The sequence below is a fragment of the Phoxinus phoxinus genome (assembly GCF_949152265.1).
Source record: "Phoxinus phoxinus genome assembly, chromosome: 4".
NCBI classification, from domain to species: domain Eukaryota; kingdom Metazoa; phylum Chordata; class Actinopteri; order Cypriniformes; family Leuciscidae; genus Phoxinus; species Phoxinus phoxinus.
The window spans coordinates 22665597-22687086 of NC_136879.1; the positions used below are offsets into that span (position 1 = coordinate 22665597).

The window sequence follows — 21490 nt, forward strand, 5'->3', positions numbered from 1 at the left end:
AGCAGTTTGCCTGTTTCAGTTTTTTTATTTTTTTTATTTTTAGCTATAAATGCACATGCCATAATGCAGTTCAGTCCCAGAATGCAATGCACAATGCCTGCTACCTTCATGTCATCAGCCATACTGATAAAGTGAATGTGACCGACCTAGCCTAAAGCAGTCTCTCTCTCTCTCTCTCTCTCTCTCTCTCTCTCTCTCTCTCTCACTCTCTCTCTCTCTCTCTCTCTCTCTCTCTCTCTCTCTCTCTCTCTCTCTCTCTCTCTCTCTCTCTCTCTCTCTCTCTCTCTCTCTCTCTCTCTCTCTCTCTCTCACAGACTCTCTACACACACACACACACACACACACACACACACACACACACACACACACACGCACAATCTCTTGTCAAACTGACTGCCTCTTGGTGAACATATGCTAATGTCTGGAGCTGTGTCATATTGGAGCACTCGTTCATTTCCTCGCACAGCCAGCTTCCCCTCTCACGTGCCTCTTAGATGTCCCTTCTCTTCCGCTGCGCAGGAGCTGTTCCTTTCTGATCTCCACAGATGGCTTTAGAGCTCTTTAACCTTTCCATTACAGCCACAAAAAAAACCTTTTTGATATGAGCGAATTCATACAACTAAAAGTTTTTTTGGGAGGTTAGGTTTTTTGCAGCACCAAATGAGATTGCAGAAATAATGACTATTTCCAAATGAGGTTTCCATAATACTCATACTTCCTACTTCCCACACACACACACACGCTAAAGTTAGTTACTGAACTATATGTGTGTGTGTGTGTATATATATATATTTTTTTTTTTTTGTTGTATATTATAATAAAAAAAATTAAAAAATGTATATGTAAGTAATAATATATTCAGCTTATATTAAAATAAAAATAAAAAAAACAGTATATAATTATATATTTATAGATATATATATATATATTTTTGTTCATTATTTCTTTAAGCTTTGGCTGAATGGGAGTAGTCCGTCTTCCCCGCTGACAGCTTGCCATTGTTTCACTTTGCAACCCAATTTTACCAGGTGTTATTAATAGAAGACATCAACAGATGTCAAGCTCTAAAAACTCATTCTGTAAAGCTCAGCTTGGTCTGAAATCCATTTAACAGAAGCATGCACCTCTCTCTTGTTCTCTCGCCACAGAATTCTAGACCTGGAGACGTGCCATAGAAAGAAAAGTTTGTGGTCAGCAGTTTTTGTGAAAATTTAAAAGAGAGGGTATTCATTTTCATAAAACAATCCTCCCACGATTCCAGCCTCTAGAATGTATTGACAGATTTTCCTATATGCAGTACCCACATATTTCCATAAAGACAATAGAATAATGCTTGCTTCCCATGCATTTTAATGGGTCTATAGTAGCCTATATAAGCTGTGAATGCAAATTCAAATCAGTTACGGAGGGTTTCGGGTAAGCGGATACACAGTGGCTATGGAAAAAGAGGCATTCGATGGGTTTACGTCATAGGCCGACAGGCTATGCCATTTGGGGAGGGGCCGCTCACTGATCCCCCTATATTTTTTGAAAATCCTAGACATGGTTGGACCTGCACTTCGTTAGTGCTTTCTGATTAGCCTGTGTGTCTGTTGAAATAAGAGGCTGCGGCCCGCTGTACGGGTTGAGCAGAGACGCTGCGCTGTTTGACCAGCGTGCAGCGGCCACACACCAGGCCGCCGGATGGTTTTGATAACAACTTGGAATGTATAACTATTATAAGACTGGCCCTCGCGGCCTCAAAACACTACCGGCCCACCGGGAAAAGTCCCGAGTCTCCCGATTGCCACTCCGCCCTGTCTTCCATGGTGTTTCTTAGTCATCTCACCTCTGATGTAGATTAGTGTGTCCTCAGCCGATGTGCAATACCGTTTAAAGGTGAAGCATGTAGTTTCTGGGATATTAGTGCCATCTAGCGGAATTACAAAAATATGGCATATTTTGCAAACGCCCCCTTTCGCTCGTCACAGCAACTTATCTCAAACACAACTCAACAGCTTTTACGGGTGCTTGTGAAGGCATCAACAGATAAATGTAGGCTGCTTTCAATAAATGGTGAAATATGGAAACTTTTAGCTGTGTTGGTATGTGTCATGAGACAGTCTGGGCCCTATTTTACCGATCTAAGCACATGGTCTAAAGCGCAAGTGCAGTTAGGGCGTGTCCGAATCCACTTTTGCTAGTTTAACGACGGGAAAAATGGTCGGCTCGCCCGGGACATGATCTAATAGGGTTGTCCCTATTCTCTTATTGAGTAATGGGTGTGTTTTGGGCGTAACCTGCAATAAACCAATCAGAGTCTCATCTCCCATTCCCTTTAAAAGCCAGTTGCGCTCGCATCATATAGATTTGCTAGTTACATGGCGGAATTTGCAAGCGAAAAACTGAACGCTTCTCTAGAGAGGAAACAAATCTGCTTAAAATGCACAAGCAAAGCATCTACGGGACAAAGTGTATGTGCATTGTGGACCCCCCTATAGGCGCGCATTACTAATGCACCCTTTAAATAACAAAGAAATATTGCGCCATTGACTTTAGACCAGGTTTCAGTTGGTCAATGGCGCGGTCTACTTCAGTTGCCTCAAAACAGCAATGCGCCAGCAATGCTCCTGAACACACCTCGTTTTCAGACCATGGGCACACAAATGGGCGCAAATGCATTTGCAAGTTAAACAACATGGCCAGGACTAGAAAATGATAACTGCGTAGGGCTGAAGTTAGCAAAAAACACTTGCGTCGCGCCTGGTGCCGGGTGTATGATAGGGCCCATAGTCTAAGAGCGAACGCTAACGCGCTTACTATAAACCCATCCAATGTACACCAGGTGCATTTTTGACAACGCTCCACCCAGCATACCCGATTTAAAAAGTCACCACACGCCACTGATATATATATACAGTATATAATACAATTAGACTATATATAATATATATACAGTATATAATGTTATCAGACTTTTTTTAAAAATTACATTTATTTGATAAAAATGTTGCAGTAATAACCTTACTGTTGTTAAATATTACTACAATTTAGAATTTCTGTTTTCTTTTTTTGTAATGCAATTTATTTTATAATATATACATATATTTCATATGAATTTACAGTACATAGCACGTTCAATTTTGTAGGCATTTTTTACTTGGCTGTGTATGAAGATAAAAGGCTTTTTGTTGCCCCGTAAAATGATGGCAATGGAAAGGGACTTTAGACCTCTACCAATCATGTTTTTTTTTTCTGCCTTTCTCAGTGTGATTATGATTCCAAAAACTAGCCCTACAGAGTCTACAGAAGGTCCCTGTGCGGTCTGTGAGTGTCCTACAGCAGATAGGGGCAAATTCAAGCAGCAAACCGCAAACGGGGTAAATAGAGTACATGTGATGCATTGATTTGCCTGGGATTCGCCGCCGCCGGCTCTGAAGTAGACTGCAGTTTTCGGGAGCTGTCCGTAGTGCTGAAGAGCTCACCAGGTGTCTGCCTTCTCTTTTATCAGTCATATCAAATGGAAAAGCATGGCTATATTCTCTCGAGGTGCATTTGAGGCTACATTCCAGTTTTACCTCAAATGAGCACCTTAGCGCCGATGCTTTGTCAAATACAACCTGCTGATTTATTTATTGTTTGTATGTATGTTGCGTATTTTGCTTCTTGGCTTCCGTTCAGAGCTCGACATGATAAATAGACGGACAGAAAAGAGTTACGTTGCATCATAAATCATTCATAATCAGACCATCCCGTTCCAATCTTGATTTTTATTTTTTTATTCCGGAAGCTCTGGATTTGTGGAGACATTTTTATGTCAGTGACACTTTCCCTCCGTGGCCTCGGTCGCACATTTGTCTCTCAGTATGAAATGTCTTTGACCTTTGTGAAGGTGTCCGTCAGCTCCTTGTCATTCCACTCTTCAGATAATTACACGTCTCTAAAAGTGAGAGCACACACCCACAAATTCACCTTGACGTTTCACCTCATTTTCCACCCCTCTCAGGCTGACGAAGAGCACCTCCTCTTCCTCTGCCAGGAACTTTTTTCCCCCCCAATCGTCCTTCCTTCCTCTACTTCCTCCTGCATTGGTATTCACAGCATGACATGTACCTGCTCTTCCTCGCTGATAAAACAGAAACAGCCCCATGGTGCCACAGAGAGCTCGGCACATATGAGATAATTTGCTGTTTGATCAAAATAATTGCGCTGTCGGAATCGTCTGAGAGAGCCACTTCATTGCAGTTCGACGGATAGCGGAGGAATATAGAAAACTCATGGAGCGGATTGAAATCCCAAAGCACATAAGGGGAGGTAGAATGTGGGTGTACGAATATTGTTTCATGAAATACGATAAATGAGGTGATTGTGGTTCGTCCTGATGTGTTTGATTATAATGTACTGGTGCTTCTAGGTTGTGTTCTCCAGATGTAGGTCTTGTTGCTGGCTTGACAGTGAATTATCACTGGATTTCAGTAATTTATTCTCTTTGGCCTTTCCATTATTGAAAGGAATAGTAGACACAGGACTGGAAAAATCACCACAGTTGAAGAAATGAAATCTCTACATCTCTACGTCAACTTCAGATGAAAATATTTAAATGTCTGTCTATCTGTCTGTCCCTACCTCTATCCATCCATCCATCCATCCATCCATCCATCCATCCATCCATCGTCCATCCCTCTATCCATCCATCCCTCTCACTATTCATCATCCATCCCTCCCTCTATTCATCCCTATTTCCATCCATCCCTACATCCATCCATCCATCGTCCATCCCTCTATCATCCATCCCTCTCACTATTCATCATCCATCCCTCCCTCCCTCCCTCTATTCATCCCTACATCCATCCATCCATCATCCATCCCTACCTATATCCATCCATCCTACATCCATCCATCCATCGTCCATCCCTCTATCATCCATCCCTCTCACTATTCATCATCCATCCCTCCCTCCCTCCCTCTATTCATCCCTACATCCATCCATCCATCATCCATCCCTACCTATATCCATCCATCCTACATCCATCCATCCATCATCCATCCCTCCCTCTATTCATCCCTACATCCATCCATCCATCCATCCATCCCTACCTATATCCATCCATCCATCCACCCACCCACCCATCCATCTATTCATCACTCTATCCATCAATCCCTCCCTCTATTTCTCTGTCCATCCATCCATCCATCCATCCATCCATCCATCCATCCATCCATCCATCCATCCATCCACCCACCCATCCATCCATCCATTCTTCACTCTATCCATCAATCCCTCCCTCTATTTCTCTGTCCATCCATCCATCCATCCATCCATCCATCCATCCATCCATCCATCCATCCATCCCTCCCTCCCTCCCTCCCTCCCTCCCTCCCTCCCTCCCTCCCTGATCTATCTATCATGGTATTTCAGCCTATAGTTTCTATTTTTGTGACATACCGCTGCTCTGTGTCAACGTCTCTTCTCTCTTTAATATTTCCGCCAACATTTACTCTTTGGCTTAATGGCTTTTGTCTTTCCCTTTCTGCGCCCAACTGTTTGAGACTGAATGTGCGTGCTTGTGCGGGTCTGTGATTACAGCAACACACAGAATGACTTTATGCTTGTGTTTTAATCTATCTCAACAAACAACTCCACAAAAGTGTGCGGTATCACACATTCATATCATGCTGAGTTTCTTTATGGAAAGCAGTCAAGCTGTAATAATGCGTAGGCTAATGTGTTCAGCTCTAAGCAGGGTAGGAAATGCAGACTACAATATTTCATGTGCAGGACCTGATGACTGGTCACAAATGAAGAGCGATGAGTCAGAAAGCCTTCAATTTATAGTCATGGGCTGTCAGCAGTGGAATCAATGAAGGATTTGAAGATAACACATTCAAAGGAATGCGCTTTGTGAATCTCCGCACAAAGAAACGTCTGGTTTCATGAATTTAATTTATTGAGCAGTATTACTGACTGGTGACATCACAGGCTTTAGGGACGTCTTTTGTGAGCAATCACTTTGATCAAAACTGAATTTTCTTTTTCATTTCTGATGCTTTCATTTAGTCAAAAAGGCCATTTTGTATTGGTCTGTATATTTTGTACTTGGTTTAGCATTTTCAATTTTCTGCTAAAGCCCAGTTATGATATTCAAGATTTCTTGCAGCAAAAACTATTTTAATTTCATTTTTCATGACTATTTTACTATTTTATGATAACTGTAAGACTATTAGTCTATATTTAAATGATGGTTGTTATGATTGGCAAATCTTGTCTTACCGATTTAGCTTGATAAAAAAAAAAAAGTGTAAATATTGTGCAAAATAAGTGTTAATTTCCTTGATGAAGCCATATCAATTGGTCTTCAATAAATATGCAGATGTAGGCGGATATGTATCTCTGTGCTCAAGGATGTGATGTCATAGTTAAGAATGTTTACTCTATATTCTCAAAACATTTGATCAATGTTTGCGCAGTAAAGAAACATGATAGGACATCACAGAAAGTCACTCTTCCACCAATATAAAAAAGTTTCCTTTGAAACGGATACAGATTCCCAAGTGTTTTCTTCCGGCTGAGTTACATCCGCATCAACCATCTCCAGCAGAACTCCATCAGGATCTGCTCTGACAGTCAGCTCCACGCCATGAGCTCAGAGGACCCGATGTGTGACACGCAGGGAACTAACCAGAATGAACGGGGCAGAGGGAACAATAAACTCATTTGTGTATCTGATCTCTTCCTTCCTCATCTGTCTTTTCCCTTGACCTTTATAGTTGTGACATTTTGACAGTTCAAAGGTAGAAGAGAGAGGAAATGCTGCAGGCAGAATTCTCCCATCTGAGTCTTTTCTCTAGAGAGCTCGTGTCACGGAGCGCATGAGAACGTCTTGCGATGTGCTTTGCAGTGTACGCTACTCTCATTCTTTCTTTTCCAATTTGTTTTCTTATAATCAAGCCCTCCATGGCAAATGCAGACGAAAAAAAACGATTCACTTGTAAATGGAGTTTTGACATCCATTATCCAACTTAGTTATTAAATCATATTTCATCTTGCGGTAACACTTTAGAATACTGTTCCATCAATAATGAATACCGGTAACTGCACAGGAACAAATGAGTAACGTAATAGTAACTAAGAAACTGATTAACTGACTATAATAGAGCTCAGTTGAATGAGGTAGTTCACTATTAGCTAATCAGTAACTAGTTTTTTCATACTCACAGAGGAATACTAAGAACTGCAGGTTCATAATTAATGTGAATAATGCATAATACATAGTTCATTCTAAAGTGAAGATCATGGTAACCCACTAATAATGACTGGTGTATTTCCAAATTATTTGATTGGAATTTCTAATGACTTGGAATAGTATTCTAAGGTTTTCATATCACGGCTCTCTACAGCCAGTAATTTAATCTGAGACCTTTTTTTCTGGTATAAAAAAGTATTTTTGGGCGAATAAACATTGCAGTTAGAGTGACAGCACCAACCTTATGAAGTTCAACCATTTTTTGGTATTAGTTATGAAAAGCAGCTTTTAACTGAATAATTATTTAGACTTTTTCACCGGATAAGCTTATTCACCGTATCCCCCAGTCTCAGCGTGTACAAATAACAAGGTCACATGAGACACAGCCATCTTCTAACCGCATACATACTGGGAACTATATTCTCAGAAGGCGAAGCACTGCTACTTGGGCGGAGTGATTAGTGCAACACTGAGCGAACTCTCTGCTCCTCACCACAGGGCTTCTCAGGTGCTGCGAGCAAATCTCTCCGCAGAATTAGCAGTGCTTCGCCATCTGAGAATATAGTTCCCAGTATGTATACGGTCAGAAGATGGCTGTGTCTCATGTGACCTTGTTATTTGTACACGCTGTGACTATACAAATCACAACATGTAAATAGGAAAATGTTGGCGTTATTTTGTCACTTATTGGGAGCTGTATGCTAGCTGGAGCCGTTTACCTCCAGTCTTTGTGCTAAGCTAGGCTAGCGGTGTGTGCGTCAGACAGAGTTACGACACGCACGGAGATGAACAGGGTATGTATGGACTTATCTAACTCTGGGGGATATGGGGGATACGGTGAATAAGCTTAAGTCCCAAAAAGTCAGTGTGTTCCTTTAACTACTTAAACTAAACTAGTTTCCCCTCTATTGTTTGAATGGTGTAAGGTGTGTGGATAAATAAAGTGTGAGCACTGTAAGTTGCTGTTGTGATATTACAATCCTGTAATATTTCATTTAACAACACAATAGTGGTGTTAAATGAAAACTTCTTGAAAGTTTGAATCCCCTGTTTGTTTGACAGTTAACCTTAAAGAGTGTGTCATGACACTAGTCAAGTCAAGTCACATTTATTTATATGGCGCTTTATACAGTACAGATTGTTTCATAGCAGGTTAACAGGGATAAACAGGAACATAATGAGTCAATGATGCACACAGAGTTCAATCCTGCTGTAAAACAGCTCTGCCAAGAAAACAGTGTCATTGTTCAGCTGAAGTGTTGAGACATTAGTTTCATATCACGACTGACATTTGTGAAAGCATGAGGACTTTAGAAAAAAAAAATGTATTGGGTAAGTGTGTTGTGAATCTGTTCAACTGTTCAATTCATTGAATCAAATACAAACTCAGATTCTACGATTCGTTTGCGTCTTCACGTAAGTCAAGTCATCAGGAACTTTCTGAGTGAACGCAGTATCCAGAACGAATCAGTATTTTTTAAGTAGGTTGAATGAATGATTCAGTGACTCACTTATAAAGAGAGTCACTCCTCCCTGAATGATTCTGAATTTTGGTACGAATTGTTTGATCAAGAAATAAATTGATTGTCGCCCAACCCTAATTTTCACATAAAATAAAATAATGAATTGGGTAAATAGAATAATAGGGTAAAACAAGTTTTTACCCTACACAAATTGATTTCTTCAAGTCGCTTAATTTACAGGCATCACAATGTTTAAAACGCAAGATCAGCCAGCATTACGTTTTCATCAACCTCAGGTGCATACTTCTGAATATATTCTATCTTAGCATTTATTTCATATCTGAAGAGCCAGCATGTCAGCCTTACAGGTAACATACTAGTAATGTTTGCTTGTTCCTGGAGTTATTCTTCACCAGATTTGATCAAACAGTGGCTTCAGGCATGAAAAAATTCAACCAGCCTGCACTGTTTGCGCTTTCGCTTTTATCACCTCAAACCAGATGAAGACACAAGCTTCCTGGAATCCTGCTTGACAAATGTATACATGATAAAATAGATAGAGCACCTGCTCTTCCCTGGAGAGATCTCCATCCCTACCTGCTTCTCTCACAGCTCTCAGTAAATACATCAGCGCTGTTTATTTCCACTGTGTTCATAGCCCAAAAAAAAGTGTACAGTGGGAAAAAAATGGCTGGTTTGTGCTACCCATAACCATGGCAACCGAGAATCTCTGAACCCCAACTAGTCAGAAAGTGGTGGATGGGGAGGGAAAGCTCAGGAGACATTTTCTTTTCAGTTGTTGTTTTTTTCATACAGCTTTTATTTTATAATAACATTCAAAATATATACAAGTTCTCTATAGAGAAAATACTAAGGAGAAGATTTAGTAAGAGTATAGATTATAAAATTAATGTTGATGTAAAACGCAGGTCATTTGATGTACATACAGTGTCTGATTTTTGAGAGAGTCTCTCCATTTAGCATCATTGAAACAATTGAGATATTAAAAAGGTTTAATTTATGATTTTGCTGTCCTACGGGAGAGTGACATATCAGGATCTTATTAAAGCGCCTCTGATCGTTGTGTTTGCTAATCATAAACTCTTCGCTTCAGTCACGTCTGCGTCTGCACTGCCAGGCTTGAGGTTATCAGCTCTCGAGTGGATCATTTCGTATAGGCTATATGGTCAAAGCTGTTAAGTTAACAGTCATGAACTCTTATGAACATTTCATGAACCTGTCTCTGATATATTATGCATGCAGATGAGTATCGGTTACTGATCTGGCATACTTAATGCGGCTTAATGGGCAATCTTTATAATAGTGGTCATTTTTAATGGCTCTTTATAGGTGTGTAAATGCTGACTGTCCCTGTGAAATTGCATATCAGCTGATTCATTTGCAGATAAATTGAGGCCATGATATTCATTTTCACTTTCCAGCTCAACACATTCATTTTTTTTTTTTTTTTACAATTGACAATTAAAAGGATAGGTAAAAATCATACCACTATCATACGTACTAACACTGGTGATTTATACACTGTAAAAAAAAATAAACTGTTACATTTACGGTAAAATACCGGCAGCTGTGGTTGCCAGAAATTTACCGTATAAAATACGGTAGCAACATTATAGGTCTTACAGACTTAACTTAAAATTTACAGTAATAAACCATATTTCATTATCTGATATAATGTTATTTTACCGACTTATTGAAGTATTTTGTACCAATGTAATACACTGACAACCAACAATCACAGCAGAGATGAGGGTCACATGATCAATCAAAGCTCATCACAAGCAGTTCTTCCACAAGACAGTTAATACTAATATATAGAAGCTGCACAGTGTCATTCACACAAACATTAAACACCATCATGGTAACACACATATAAAATAAAATAAAAATGCAATAAACATTAATTTAACAACATTAAATGTAACATAAAACCCTAATGTACATAACTGATTAGAAAAAAACTAAGAAAACTATGAAGAAACATAGTTATTTCAACAAAAATACATCAAATGTGAAGTGCCGTAGTTGCCAATTGTGAAACGTAAATGCCAATTTACGTTTTTTCACTCTAAATCATACAATGAGTTGATCTTTTTCACTTTTTAAAAACAAATCTTTTTTTAACGGTATTTTACAGTAAAATTACATTAAATGTACCATTAGATATATCACAGTTATTTACCGTATATAGTAAAGGAAACTTTCTGTTAACCAATTAACAGTTTTTCACTGTATCATTTTTACAGTCTTTTACCGTTAAAATCACAACCATTTTTTTAATGACCAAGAAAAAAAGGATTTTCCAAGTCTGAAGTTATTGAAATTTAAGTATTTTGTCAATACAATTCTTCACTTTATATTAATTTTACTCTGCAAGGATGCATTAAATTGAACAGAAGTCACAGTTGTTTATGTTGTTACAAAAAAATCTATTTCAAATAAATTATGTTTCTATTCATCAAAAATCCAAAAAATTTATCAGAGCTTCCACAAAAATATTAAGCAGCACAACTGTTTGATAATAATAATAAGTTTCTTGAGCAGAAAATCATCATATTAGAATGATTTCTTAATGATCATGTGACACTGAAGACTGGAGTAATGATGCTGAAAATACAGCTTCGATCACAGGAATACATTTAAAAAAATATATATAAAATATATATATATATATATATATATATATATATATATATATATATATATATATATATATATATATATATTCAAATTGCAATAATATTTCTTGCAGACCCCAAAGGTTTGAACAGTAGTGCACTTGTTTGAGCAAATTTTTTTTTTTGTTTACATTTTCTGGTTTTCATATAGTTTAAATCAGCCAATTCAGGGTCCGTTTACAGAACACCATTTTCAACTAAAAAATGTTTTAACTAAAACATTGGTGCAGTTCATTTACACAACAATGGCATTTTTGGACCTGAAAACACAAACTTTTGAAAACGGGTTTCAAAGGGCAAATGAAAATGGAACAAAAACGTGAATTTGTGAAAACGGTATATGCATATTGCATGTTCATTCTAAAGGCGCGTAGTGTTTCTTTACATAGTGACATCGCCAACTACTGGCCTGGCATGAATAATACAGCATCTTTTCACGGAACCATGTGAACAGGGATCATGTTGACATCATTGTCGTCTATACGTGAAAAACGCAAAGGAAAAAGCTTTTCTGTTTTTATCATTGTCATGTAAACGTACTCTAAGTCTTTTATCATGTTTGCTCCTGTCACTGTTACCAGTTAGAACTGCAATCCTGTTCCTCATTTTTGTTTCTTTGACATTAGATCTCAAATCTGATTACAGTGAACCTAAACACGGGTCTGAAGATTGAAGGTATAGTTTCTCAGAGGAAAGCAGGAAGCGCTGCGCTTAACTTTATGCAGAGAAGGAATGCCGGCAGTTTGAAGTGAGGGATTTGTTGGGGTTCTTCTGAAGCTGAAGTCTTTGTAACTGTAGTGGATATAGTTTAGGTTTTTATATGTATAGAATTACACCCACCACAGAGAAAACAATATACATATGACATACAAGAACATAAAAATGAGGTTAAATTAGAAAAAAACATATTTTGTAATCTGTATATTGTTGATGAATTGTCATCATGATGTCCACAAATTACAGATGTTTCACAAGCGTTAAGAAAAAAAAATCAAGTTCATGCAAAGTTAAACGTTCAAAATGTGTCTTAGCTTATCAGATCAGAGACAGGTTATGCTTGTTTATGATATCAGCAGTTCCAGCAGTCACTTTCGTTGTGTCTGGAAGCCTAACAATCTGCAGACAGTGTGTAGACTTTAAATGACACACTGCATGTTTGCGAATACGTGTTTTTGAGCCAATGCATGATTTGCATGCCATTTGAATGTTTTCACCGTGCCAAAATGCTACTTTTGAAGTGTCTGGCTGTGTTGTCACGGCAACTGCTTTTGTGTACAGACAAGCAAGCTGCGCATTATTATATTAGTGGTTTGACACGTTCATTCTAGCATGTGTTTCTGAGGAAATGATTACATGATTTTGATATTTGATTATAACATTTAAAAAAACTGAAAGGTAAAAGTATTCCTGAATGGCTAAAATTGCAAGAGCCTGTTTTCACTGTTATTTATTTATATGAAAGAACAATTTATAATAAAAGACAAAAATAATTTTCCTTGTTTAAAAAAGTGAATGCCAAAATTGATGTGCCTTGCCTTTTCTTTTCAGAAAAGTGCAGATAACTGAACAAATACTTTTTGTTATATTTAACATTTAAAGAAAGAGTTTAAGGGCAAATTGAATTGCATGTGTGTCATGTATTTGTCGTTTAAGTATAGGGACTTTTTTTTCCGGCTGTTTAGTCGTTTTTACCTGCTCAGAAAAGTTGCATTTTCACATCACCCCCACTATTGGGTCAGTCATTTGTATTTTTTCCTTAATCATCTGTATTTTATCCTTCCATCTCACTATGACAGCCTTGGTTGCACTTTATGTGGCCATTTAATCAGCATTTACCAAACGTGCGCTAAAATTATACAGTATCTCAAGTCCACCTCCCAGTAATGAGGCCTTTATATGAGCGTTCTAAAAAGTGTGATCGTTTAAGCAAAGCTCATAAAACTCAAATGTTGACTCATAAACGCCTTGACCATAATGTTTAATTACCTTTCTCTGTCCCACTTCATTTTTGCTTTAAGTGCCAAATCAGCGGGTTCTAGATTGAGCTGTTCTTATATCTACTGTACTTCCGTTCCTGGCTATTTTCCGACGGGAAATGGAACCAACAAACTAACACTTCCCATTGCTGTTGTGTTTAAACCTTTTTCAAGAGTTATCGATTCCCTATGTCACCATCTACATTGGGTGGAATTGTAGAGTACATTTTTGGAAGAAATTAAGATTTTAATATAGCAAGGATGCCATTAAATTAATCAAAAGTGACAGGCATTTATATAATTTATATTTATGTTATAAAAGATTTGTGTTTCAAATAAATGCAATCCGTTTGAACTTTCTATTTATCATGAAATCCTGAAAAATAAAAATATTCACAAAAATATTAAGCAGAGGTTTTCAATATTGATAATAAGAAATATTTATTGAGCAGCGAATCATCATCATATTTCTGAAGGATTGTGTGACTCTGAAGACTGCAGCTTTGCCAGTACAGGATTCAATTACAATTAAAATGTATTAAATAGAAAAAAGTTATTTTAAATTGCAATAATATTTCACAATAACACTGTATTTTTGATCAAATAAATGCAGTATTGGTGAGTAATAGAGGCTTCTTTCAAATACGTAAAAGAACATCTTAATTATTTGTAACTTGACCAGTAGTTTATATATAAAATAATTTTCAATAATCGTGATCATTTTGTGTTCAGCAGATCAGTACTTAAATGTAAAATTTGGGTTTTCATTTGAGCACATAGTTCAAGCACTATTGACCCTAATACTTGCACTTATAGCAAATAAATGGTTGTTTCATTAAAATATTTCAGTTAGCATCCAGACATTTTTAGTTGAGTGTTTTGAGCTATAGCGACTCTCAATCGCTAATCTAGACACTGAAATTCAATGCAAATGAACAGAGATTTACTGTTCACTGTGAGTGATTCCTGTTTGGCCTGAGAGGGAGTGCTTTATTTTACCATGAGTGTCTAATCTATGATTTTGTGCCTTCATTTACCTCTTGTCACAATGGATGCAAATTACTCCTAGGATCTGAGCATGCAATTAAACACCTCACTTCAGAGTGTGACGAAGCTCTGTGATTAAAGGAGAGGCTGTGGAACGGGCAGGCCTTGACTGGTAGCAACACACTAACACTTTTGCACTGGTTATAACTTATTAAAAGTGAAGATGTTGAATGATATATTTTACTGTTTAGTGATAACAGAAAACAAGAACTGCAGTGTTCAATTGAGAACATTATTATTTTATGTTTTGGTAAACGCTATTATTAGTCTTGTAGTCGAAGTTAGCTGGTGTTTGACAAAACAACTGTCTTCAACCCATGCAGTGCACACACTAGCAGGAAGGAAATATCCCATTTGTTTTTAAAGGAAAAACTGTGCCACAGTGGATATTCTTTTCTTATTCAGAAGATTGAATTTATCCATTAAAAACAAATTAGTTTTTGATTTTGTGCTTGATTCTGTGTAATGTAGGAATATACCTTTAATGTCTCATTGATATGCTGTTACACTTCACTGAGTTTTCTTTAAAACAGAAATAAATCTATGCAAGTCTTATTAGAGCAGTGATGGTTGAACGATTGTGGGACATTTTTAATTGCAAATTGGAAATCAAATTAAGTTTGATCAAAACGGACTGGGCTAAATTTGTGATCATTTCTAAATCGATGTGCAGTGTATTTCATCTTGATCTTTTTATATTTAAAATAAATTAAGTGGTCACATAAAGTAACATGTTTAACATAAAAAATAGATAATAAAAGTATATAGATTTTGTCAGGGCTACAAAGAGGGATTTTTTGACTAACTCTCAAACTTTCCAGTTTTAGTTTTTAGTCATTTTTATGTTTTGACATCCCCTTCGCATAAAACTTTTAAATAAGCAAAACTGTTATTGGTGTGCCTCAGGGTTCAGCCTTGGGGCCAGATGTGTTTTCAGCTGACACTTCAGAGAAACATTTTTGTTTTGTTCACTCTTCATACTAATTAGTTTTAAGGAAGCAGACAGATGCTGCATACATTCCTGTCTTAGTAACACATTTAGTCTGGCATTAAAATAGGAACTTGTTCTATTGCTTTTGGTGAATAAATGCTTATTTGCTCCATTGTTGTATAGCAGATAGTAGGAGTTTGCGTGTCTTCTGCTGGTTACTTCTCACAATATGGTCCTTTCAAAGTATTTTTTGGAGGTTTCCTTTAATCATATGCATGTTTAACGTGGATAACTGTCTTTTATGCTATTTTAATTGATTTAACATGCTGTGCATTGCTGTGCTCTATAATTGTTGCTGCTGTCTTCTTTACTGTCAGTCGTTGCACACATTAGGATGTCATAAAAGGCTGAGAAAACTGACTGATGGACCGACGTTTTCATAAATGAAACGCCTGTCATTCTTTCAGGGATGAGACACTGTTTATCGCTTCCTCCACTGCCTCTCGTCATGCTGTTTCGGTCCGTTAGAGAGAGTACAGCTCTAACACATCCATGCAAACCACTTAAATAAAGGCTGCAAAAATAATGTGCGGTTGTCATGACGCCCATCAGCTGTTCAGTTCAGAAATGAAAACAGTAGACAGGAGACTGTCAGTCAAATCAAAGCAGCAGGACAATTACATAGCTAGCTCTTTTAAAGTAGTGGATCTGAGCTGGTTTTGTTTCAGGACTTTGATAATTTTGGTTTATACATTTTCTTGAATTCTAATGGTGTCATGCTCCTGAAAGCCAATAAAATTGACCTTACAAAACATATGTATACATACAAATGCAAGAGAACCCATTTAAAAAAAATGTAAATGTAATGCATCCTGTTCATGTAGCATCTGTAAAAAAAATTCTGGATTGAAATGATACATTTGTGGCATCATTTTAAGTTTCATTAAAATGACTTACTTTAAGCTGACAAAAATAGGGGATGTTTTATTTTGAAATAAACCAATGTATGTTGCTATACTAAGCATTATTATGGTTAGTGCCATTTTATTATTTTAATTTGGTGTCATTTTCTTCCTTTGCAGTTAATTCTTACATGCCAGCAAGAATTTCCAACAAGTTAGACTGAGTTGTCGACTCTGCATGTTGTAAAATAAGCCACAAGAAGCAGGGGTTTATTTTCCACATTGTGCATTGCTGCTCTCTGAAGAATGTGCCTGAAGTCTTCCCATGTGCCCGAGACAAGTCTTGAAATCTTCAATTTCATGCTTGCTTAATCCTTGGAACACAATTATTGATTGTTGTTTATAATTGCCTAATGATGATTGTTATGACCGGAAGAGGGCTGGAGGGATTTTGTTATTGACACAACTGCTTTTTTAAAGTCTATGTAACTTTTTGTTTGTTTGTTCAAAATTAACCAAATTTAAAGGGATAGTTAACCCAAAAATTTCAATTTGCTGTTAATTTATCCTCAAGCCATCCAAGATGTAGGTGTCTTTTTCTCTTCGCTAGAAATATAAAGAAGAATTTTAGCCAAAACCATATTCCTTGGTGATTCTAACATATTCTGGCAAAAACAAAATTATTACCCGTGGCTCCTGACGATTCATTTAAGTCTTATGAAGCGAAATGATCGATTTGTGCAAGAAACTGAACATTATTTACAACATTATTACCTGTGAACCATTGCCTCTGCAAGCGGTCCTGAGTGCGTTCATGGCAGTCTGATCGTGAGCTTTCTGTCATTATCAATCAATCCTCAATCCTTTTATGTGTTTTTGTCTTACCCTGATTCACTATGGCAAGCCTATTTTAAGTGTTTATATTTTAGACCTGAAAGGATGGTTTTTGCAGGAAATTGCATACATCACTCACCTGTGCGTGTTTCGTTATATCCATAAATACAGAAAAGTTGACGGCTACTTAGACGTGTCTATGGTGTGGAACGTGGCAGAGGTTAGTTGTCACAATGAGTGAGAAAGATAGACATGTAGCTCAATAAAGCTTGTAATAAAACAAGAATCAACATTGGCTTGGCTTTTTGGAGATGGCGAGAATTGAGGGATTTGAAATGTACTGTAATAGCGACGCGGATATGCCGTTTTTATTACTCAACATGAAGAGATAAATTGTCATATGTATCTCTCTAACAGAGTGCATTGTAAAGCATTATCTATCGTGCAGGGTCTTTGGTTTAAGAACAACCAAAACAACGTTCATCCGCAAAATTAATGCAGTTTTGTTTTGTAAAGTCCGTGTGAACCAGAAGTTGCAAACGACTTTTCAGTGTTGTGACGTATTTCCAAGTGAAAGGGAATATTGAACAGAGGGCAGGTTTTACTTTAGCGCTCCTCCTCTCCATCTCTCGCTCATAGCAGACTAACGGTTTGAGGGGAGTTTAAGCGTTTTCAACCCAAGCCGTCAAACCGACGTCATCAGAAAAAGGAACGCCATTCCAGACCGGAAGTAACTTTTCAGATTTTGATTAAAGATTTCCACGGCAAACACATTTTTTCTGTGTTTGAATTTTATGGATTAATTGTTCACCACAAGACTAGTAATATGCGCTAGCAAAGTAAATAGGGTCAATTTTGATTTCATGTCGACTTTAATCGCTAGAGGGCCAAAAGTTACATATTGTACCTTTTAAGCAATTTGTTGTCACAACTGGTTCATTTGTGTTTGTCTAAGTCAGTCTGACCTCAAACAGACACTAAAAGCTCTAGTATAAAAAGCACCCTTTTCTTGTTACTTATGAGTCTAATCTAATCCTTGTCTTTTTCTGTCTCTTCTCCTTATTTTGAACCGTCCCTTCTGCTCCAGCTGGTTGGTGGTGAGTTTGACCTGGAGATGAACTTCATCATCCAGGATGCAGAGGCCATCATCTGCATGTTGGAGCTGCTGGAACACTGTGAAGTCACGTGCCAGGCGGAAATCTGGAGCATGTTCACCGCCATACTGCGCAAGAGTGTCCGAAACCTGCAGACCAGCACTGAGGTTGGCCTCATTCAAAGGCTATTGCTCAAAATGAGTTCTGTGGATGACATGATCGCAGGTGAGTGGCCTCGACCTGACCCCAGAGAGTTCAAACTGACCTCTTGTAAAACCCATTTCTTTCTATTTTCCTGAAGTGCTATAAATGGTTCAGCTCTGAAATGAAAGACATGCAACTATACAGTCATGTTCTTGTTTTTGAGAAGGTGGATTTTGCTGATTATTACTGAAAATGACTTAAATTTCAGTCTGTTCCTCGAAGGAGAAACAATTTATATACATTTGACATTGCATCTTAAATGGAGCTTGTTGTTTATGTAGCCTATCTTAAATGGTCAAAGATAACACTATTAAATCTGCTTTGAACAGCACATGCAAAATATGAGCAATGTCTAGTAGATTTCTATTTTTTAGACGTTCGAGAGCGGTGCGAATCGCTGTGAGTGAAAGAAATGTGGATTAAACTGCAATCTTCTCAGCAGTGGAATTCATCATTGGCAGTAGAGAAACCGAGAGAAAAATCTCATTAGTTGCACCCTCTCGTAATGAGATTGAGTGGCAGTTTAGAGCAATATTAAATTTGAGTTGCCATTTATGAATGAAGAAGAATGTTTTTTGATTCATTCCGTCTATAATTCATGGCCAACATCTTCCTCTGTTTGCATAAATGCCATTTTTCACAATCTGAATCTTTTAAGAGGCAGAGGCTGTGAATTGGCTCATGGAAGGTTTCAGCAGCAGTCTTGTTGAAACTCAAGTTTAAAGTGTAAAATGGCATTAATTAGCATAACTTCTCATGTTGTCCTCAGAGCAGTGTGTGTTTAACCTGAAACGAAAAAGCTGAGTCAACCGTTTCCCTTCTTTGGCAAAGCTTAATTTTCAACACTCACTACTCCGAATTTCAGTGTCACATTATCCTTCAGAAATATGTTGATTTGGTGCTTAAGAAATATATATATATATATGAACTGCACATTGTGAAAATGCTGTGTTGTCAAAGTTTTAATTGTGGCTTTATATATGGTCAGACACTTACAAAATATGGAGATATAAGGTCCATCCGATACAAGGTCCATCCGACAGCAACGATATAAAATGTATATTAAAATGTACAGTTCCCTTTCGTTGTCACTTCGAGTTACGTCGAATGACGACGAATGGGGTTCGCTTAGAAGCCTATCCTCTTCGAATATTAATAAAACGAGCCAATGGCAAGCAAATGCCATGGGTCTGCTGAATTTGCATAGCGTAACTCCGCCCCACTGTGTGGGTATATAAGGAAGTGAGCCGGCAACATGCAGATATGTTTTCGCTTTCGGAGCCAAGAGCATTCTTCACTCCACAAGCCATTCTGAGATCATCTCTCTTCACTCTTCGAGACGAGCTACTCTTCAGAAGTGTTGGTGTGACGGCGAATTCCAGCGAGCTTCATATTGCCTGCCGATCTGCGCAGTGGTCTGCCAGTCGTGTGTCTCTCCCTGGGCGCTTCAACACTGCTGTTTGAGTTTTATCTCTCTAAAAGAGCTGCACGCGGCGCGTCTTTTTAAAGACGGTTCGCCCGTGTGTTTCTGGGTGCGATACACAGATTAAATCAGCTGATGGGCACGGACGCTGTCTGATGTGTTTGGGCAAACGCACAGACAGCGTTCGTGGATGCGTCATGTTCTCATTGCGGGGACATGACCATCGCAATGTAACGATCGAGACTCGATGACCTCCTCGAGAGAGAGTCCCCTCATCCACACCCCGATCTATTCTCTCCGCAAGAGGGAATACTTCGGCTGGTGGCCAGGGTGATCAGAGGCTGCTGTGTGGAACCAACCCGACGATCTATCCTCGGTCCACACACTCCTCTTCACATTGCAACCCGTGTGGTATCCGGATGAGATCGCTGACCAGTCCCGGCCAGAGGTCGCGGGCTGGTCCAGCATTTCATTCGATGCCCCGGCAGATGAAATCTTGTCTATCGCCGCATCACAAGGTGGGCGTGAGTACGCTGGAGAAGACTCGGCTGTGCTGCCTCCTCCGGGTGTGCCAGCATTGCCCGAGTCTGAACCAGAACTCTGCCATGCTTCCCCGGGCAGTCGCGAGCATTTGGGCTTGTGTGGAACCCTCCGCCATGTCCCAAGTGCTTAAAGCTGATGATCGGTTTTTGGGGACGCACCGGCACACGTCGGCCCGCCCCCAATTCCTTTCTTCCTGGACGTGCATGAAGAGGTCATGAGATTACTCAGCGGCCTCTTCCGCCTTCTCTGCCCTCGATGAGGTCGCGGCCAGTGGGTACACTGGGGTTCCCCCTATGGAGTGTTCTGTGGCAACACAACTGTGTCCCCACAGCGCCTCCACTGGCGTGGCGGCCCTAAGCACCCACCCACCCCAAAGCATGTAGGTTTTTGTCTACTCCGGTGGCAGAGATCTATAGAGCTGCGGGGCTGGCTGCCACCTCACTGCATGCTATGCCCATCCTTCAGGTCTACCAGGCCAGGGGTGCTCATTGCTAATGCACGAGGGTAGGGCTGGTCCAGGGCTCTTGCAAGAGCTGCGTGCCGCCACCGACCTCGCTCTACGGGCGACGAAGGTGACCACACGCTCCCTGGGTCAGGTGATGTCCACATATGTGGTCCAGAGACAAAAACTGGCTTAGTCTGGTTGATATGGGCGAGGCTGAGCGAAGCCGCTTCCTCAACTCCCCATATCCCAGACTGGCCTCCTCGGCGGCGCAGTCGAGGACTCTGCCCAGAGTTCTCGGCTGCCCAGAGCGGACTGAGGCTCTGATCCCGCGGCCAGCTGCTCAGCCGCCGGCTCAGCTGCCTCATTCTGCTCGCCGCCGAGGGCGCCCTCCTGCGACACTCCCTGCCGGCCCTAGCAGCACCCTTCACCCAGGCCGTGCCGTGGAGGTAGTCGCAGGAAGGCGCCCCAGCCCGTACCAGCCCCGCAGCAATGCGGTGCTCCCGTTACGGGCAGCTCAGAGATGGGTTGCAGTTCTTTCTAGGAGTTGGTTGCAGGGCCACTCCTTCCCCCGGTGGAGGGCCGGGGGAAAACCTCTTTTTCCAAAGAACTGTCTCTCCCATCTCTGAGCACACAGAGTTCTCGGACGACAGTGCGCGCCACCCTCGGGTCCCGCCACTCTCGCCCTCCTCTGTCACAGAGTTCTCGG

At 39.4% G+C, this 21490-nt stretch overlaps 1 protein-coding gene across 2 annotated transcripts in view; it reads left to right on the forward strand.

Moving 5' to 3' along the window:
• The window catches only part of nbeab (neurobeachin b), a gene marked incomplete at its 5' end in the record, with an annotated part of 258401 nt that overhangs the window by 41207 nt on the left and 195704 nt on the right, over nucleotides 1-21490 (forward strand). For both annotated transcript variants that reach the window (XM_079608909.1, XM_079608908.1), the window contains one exon: nucleotides 18163-18394. In XM_079608909.1, the coding sequence (XP_079465035.1) occupies nucleotides 18163-18394 (232 nt within the window). The remainder of the gene's footprint in view (nucleotides 1-18162; nucleotides 18395-21490) is intronic.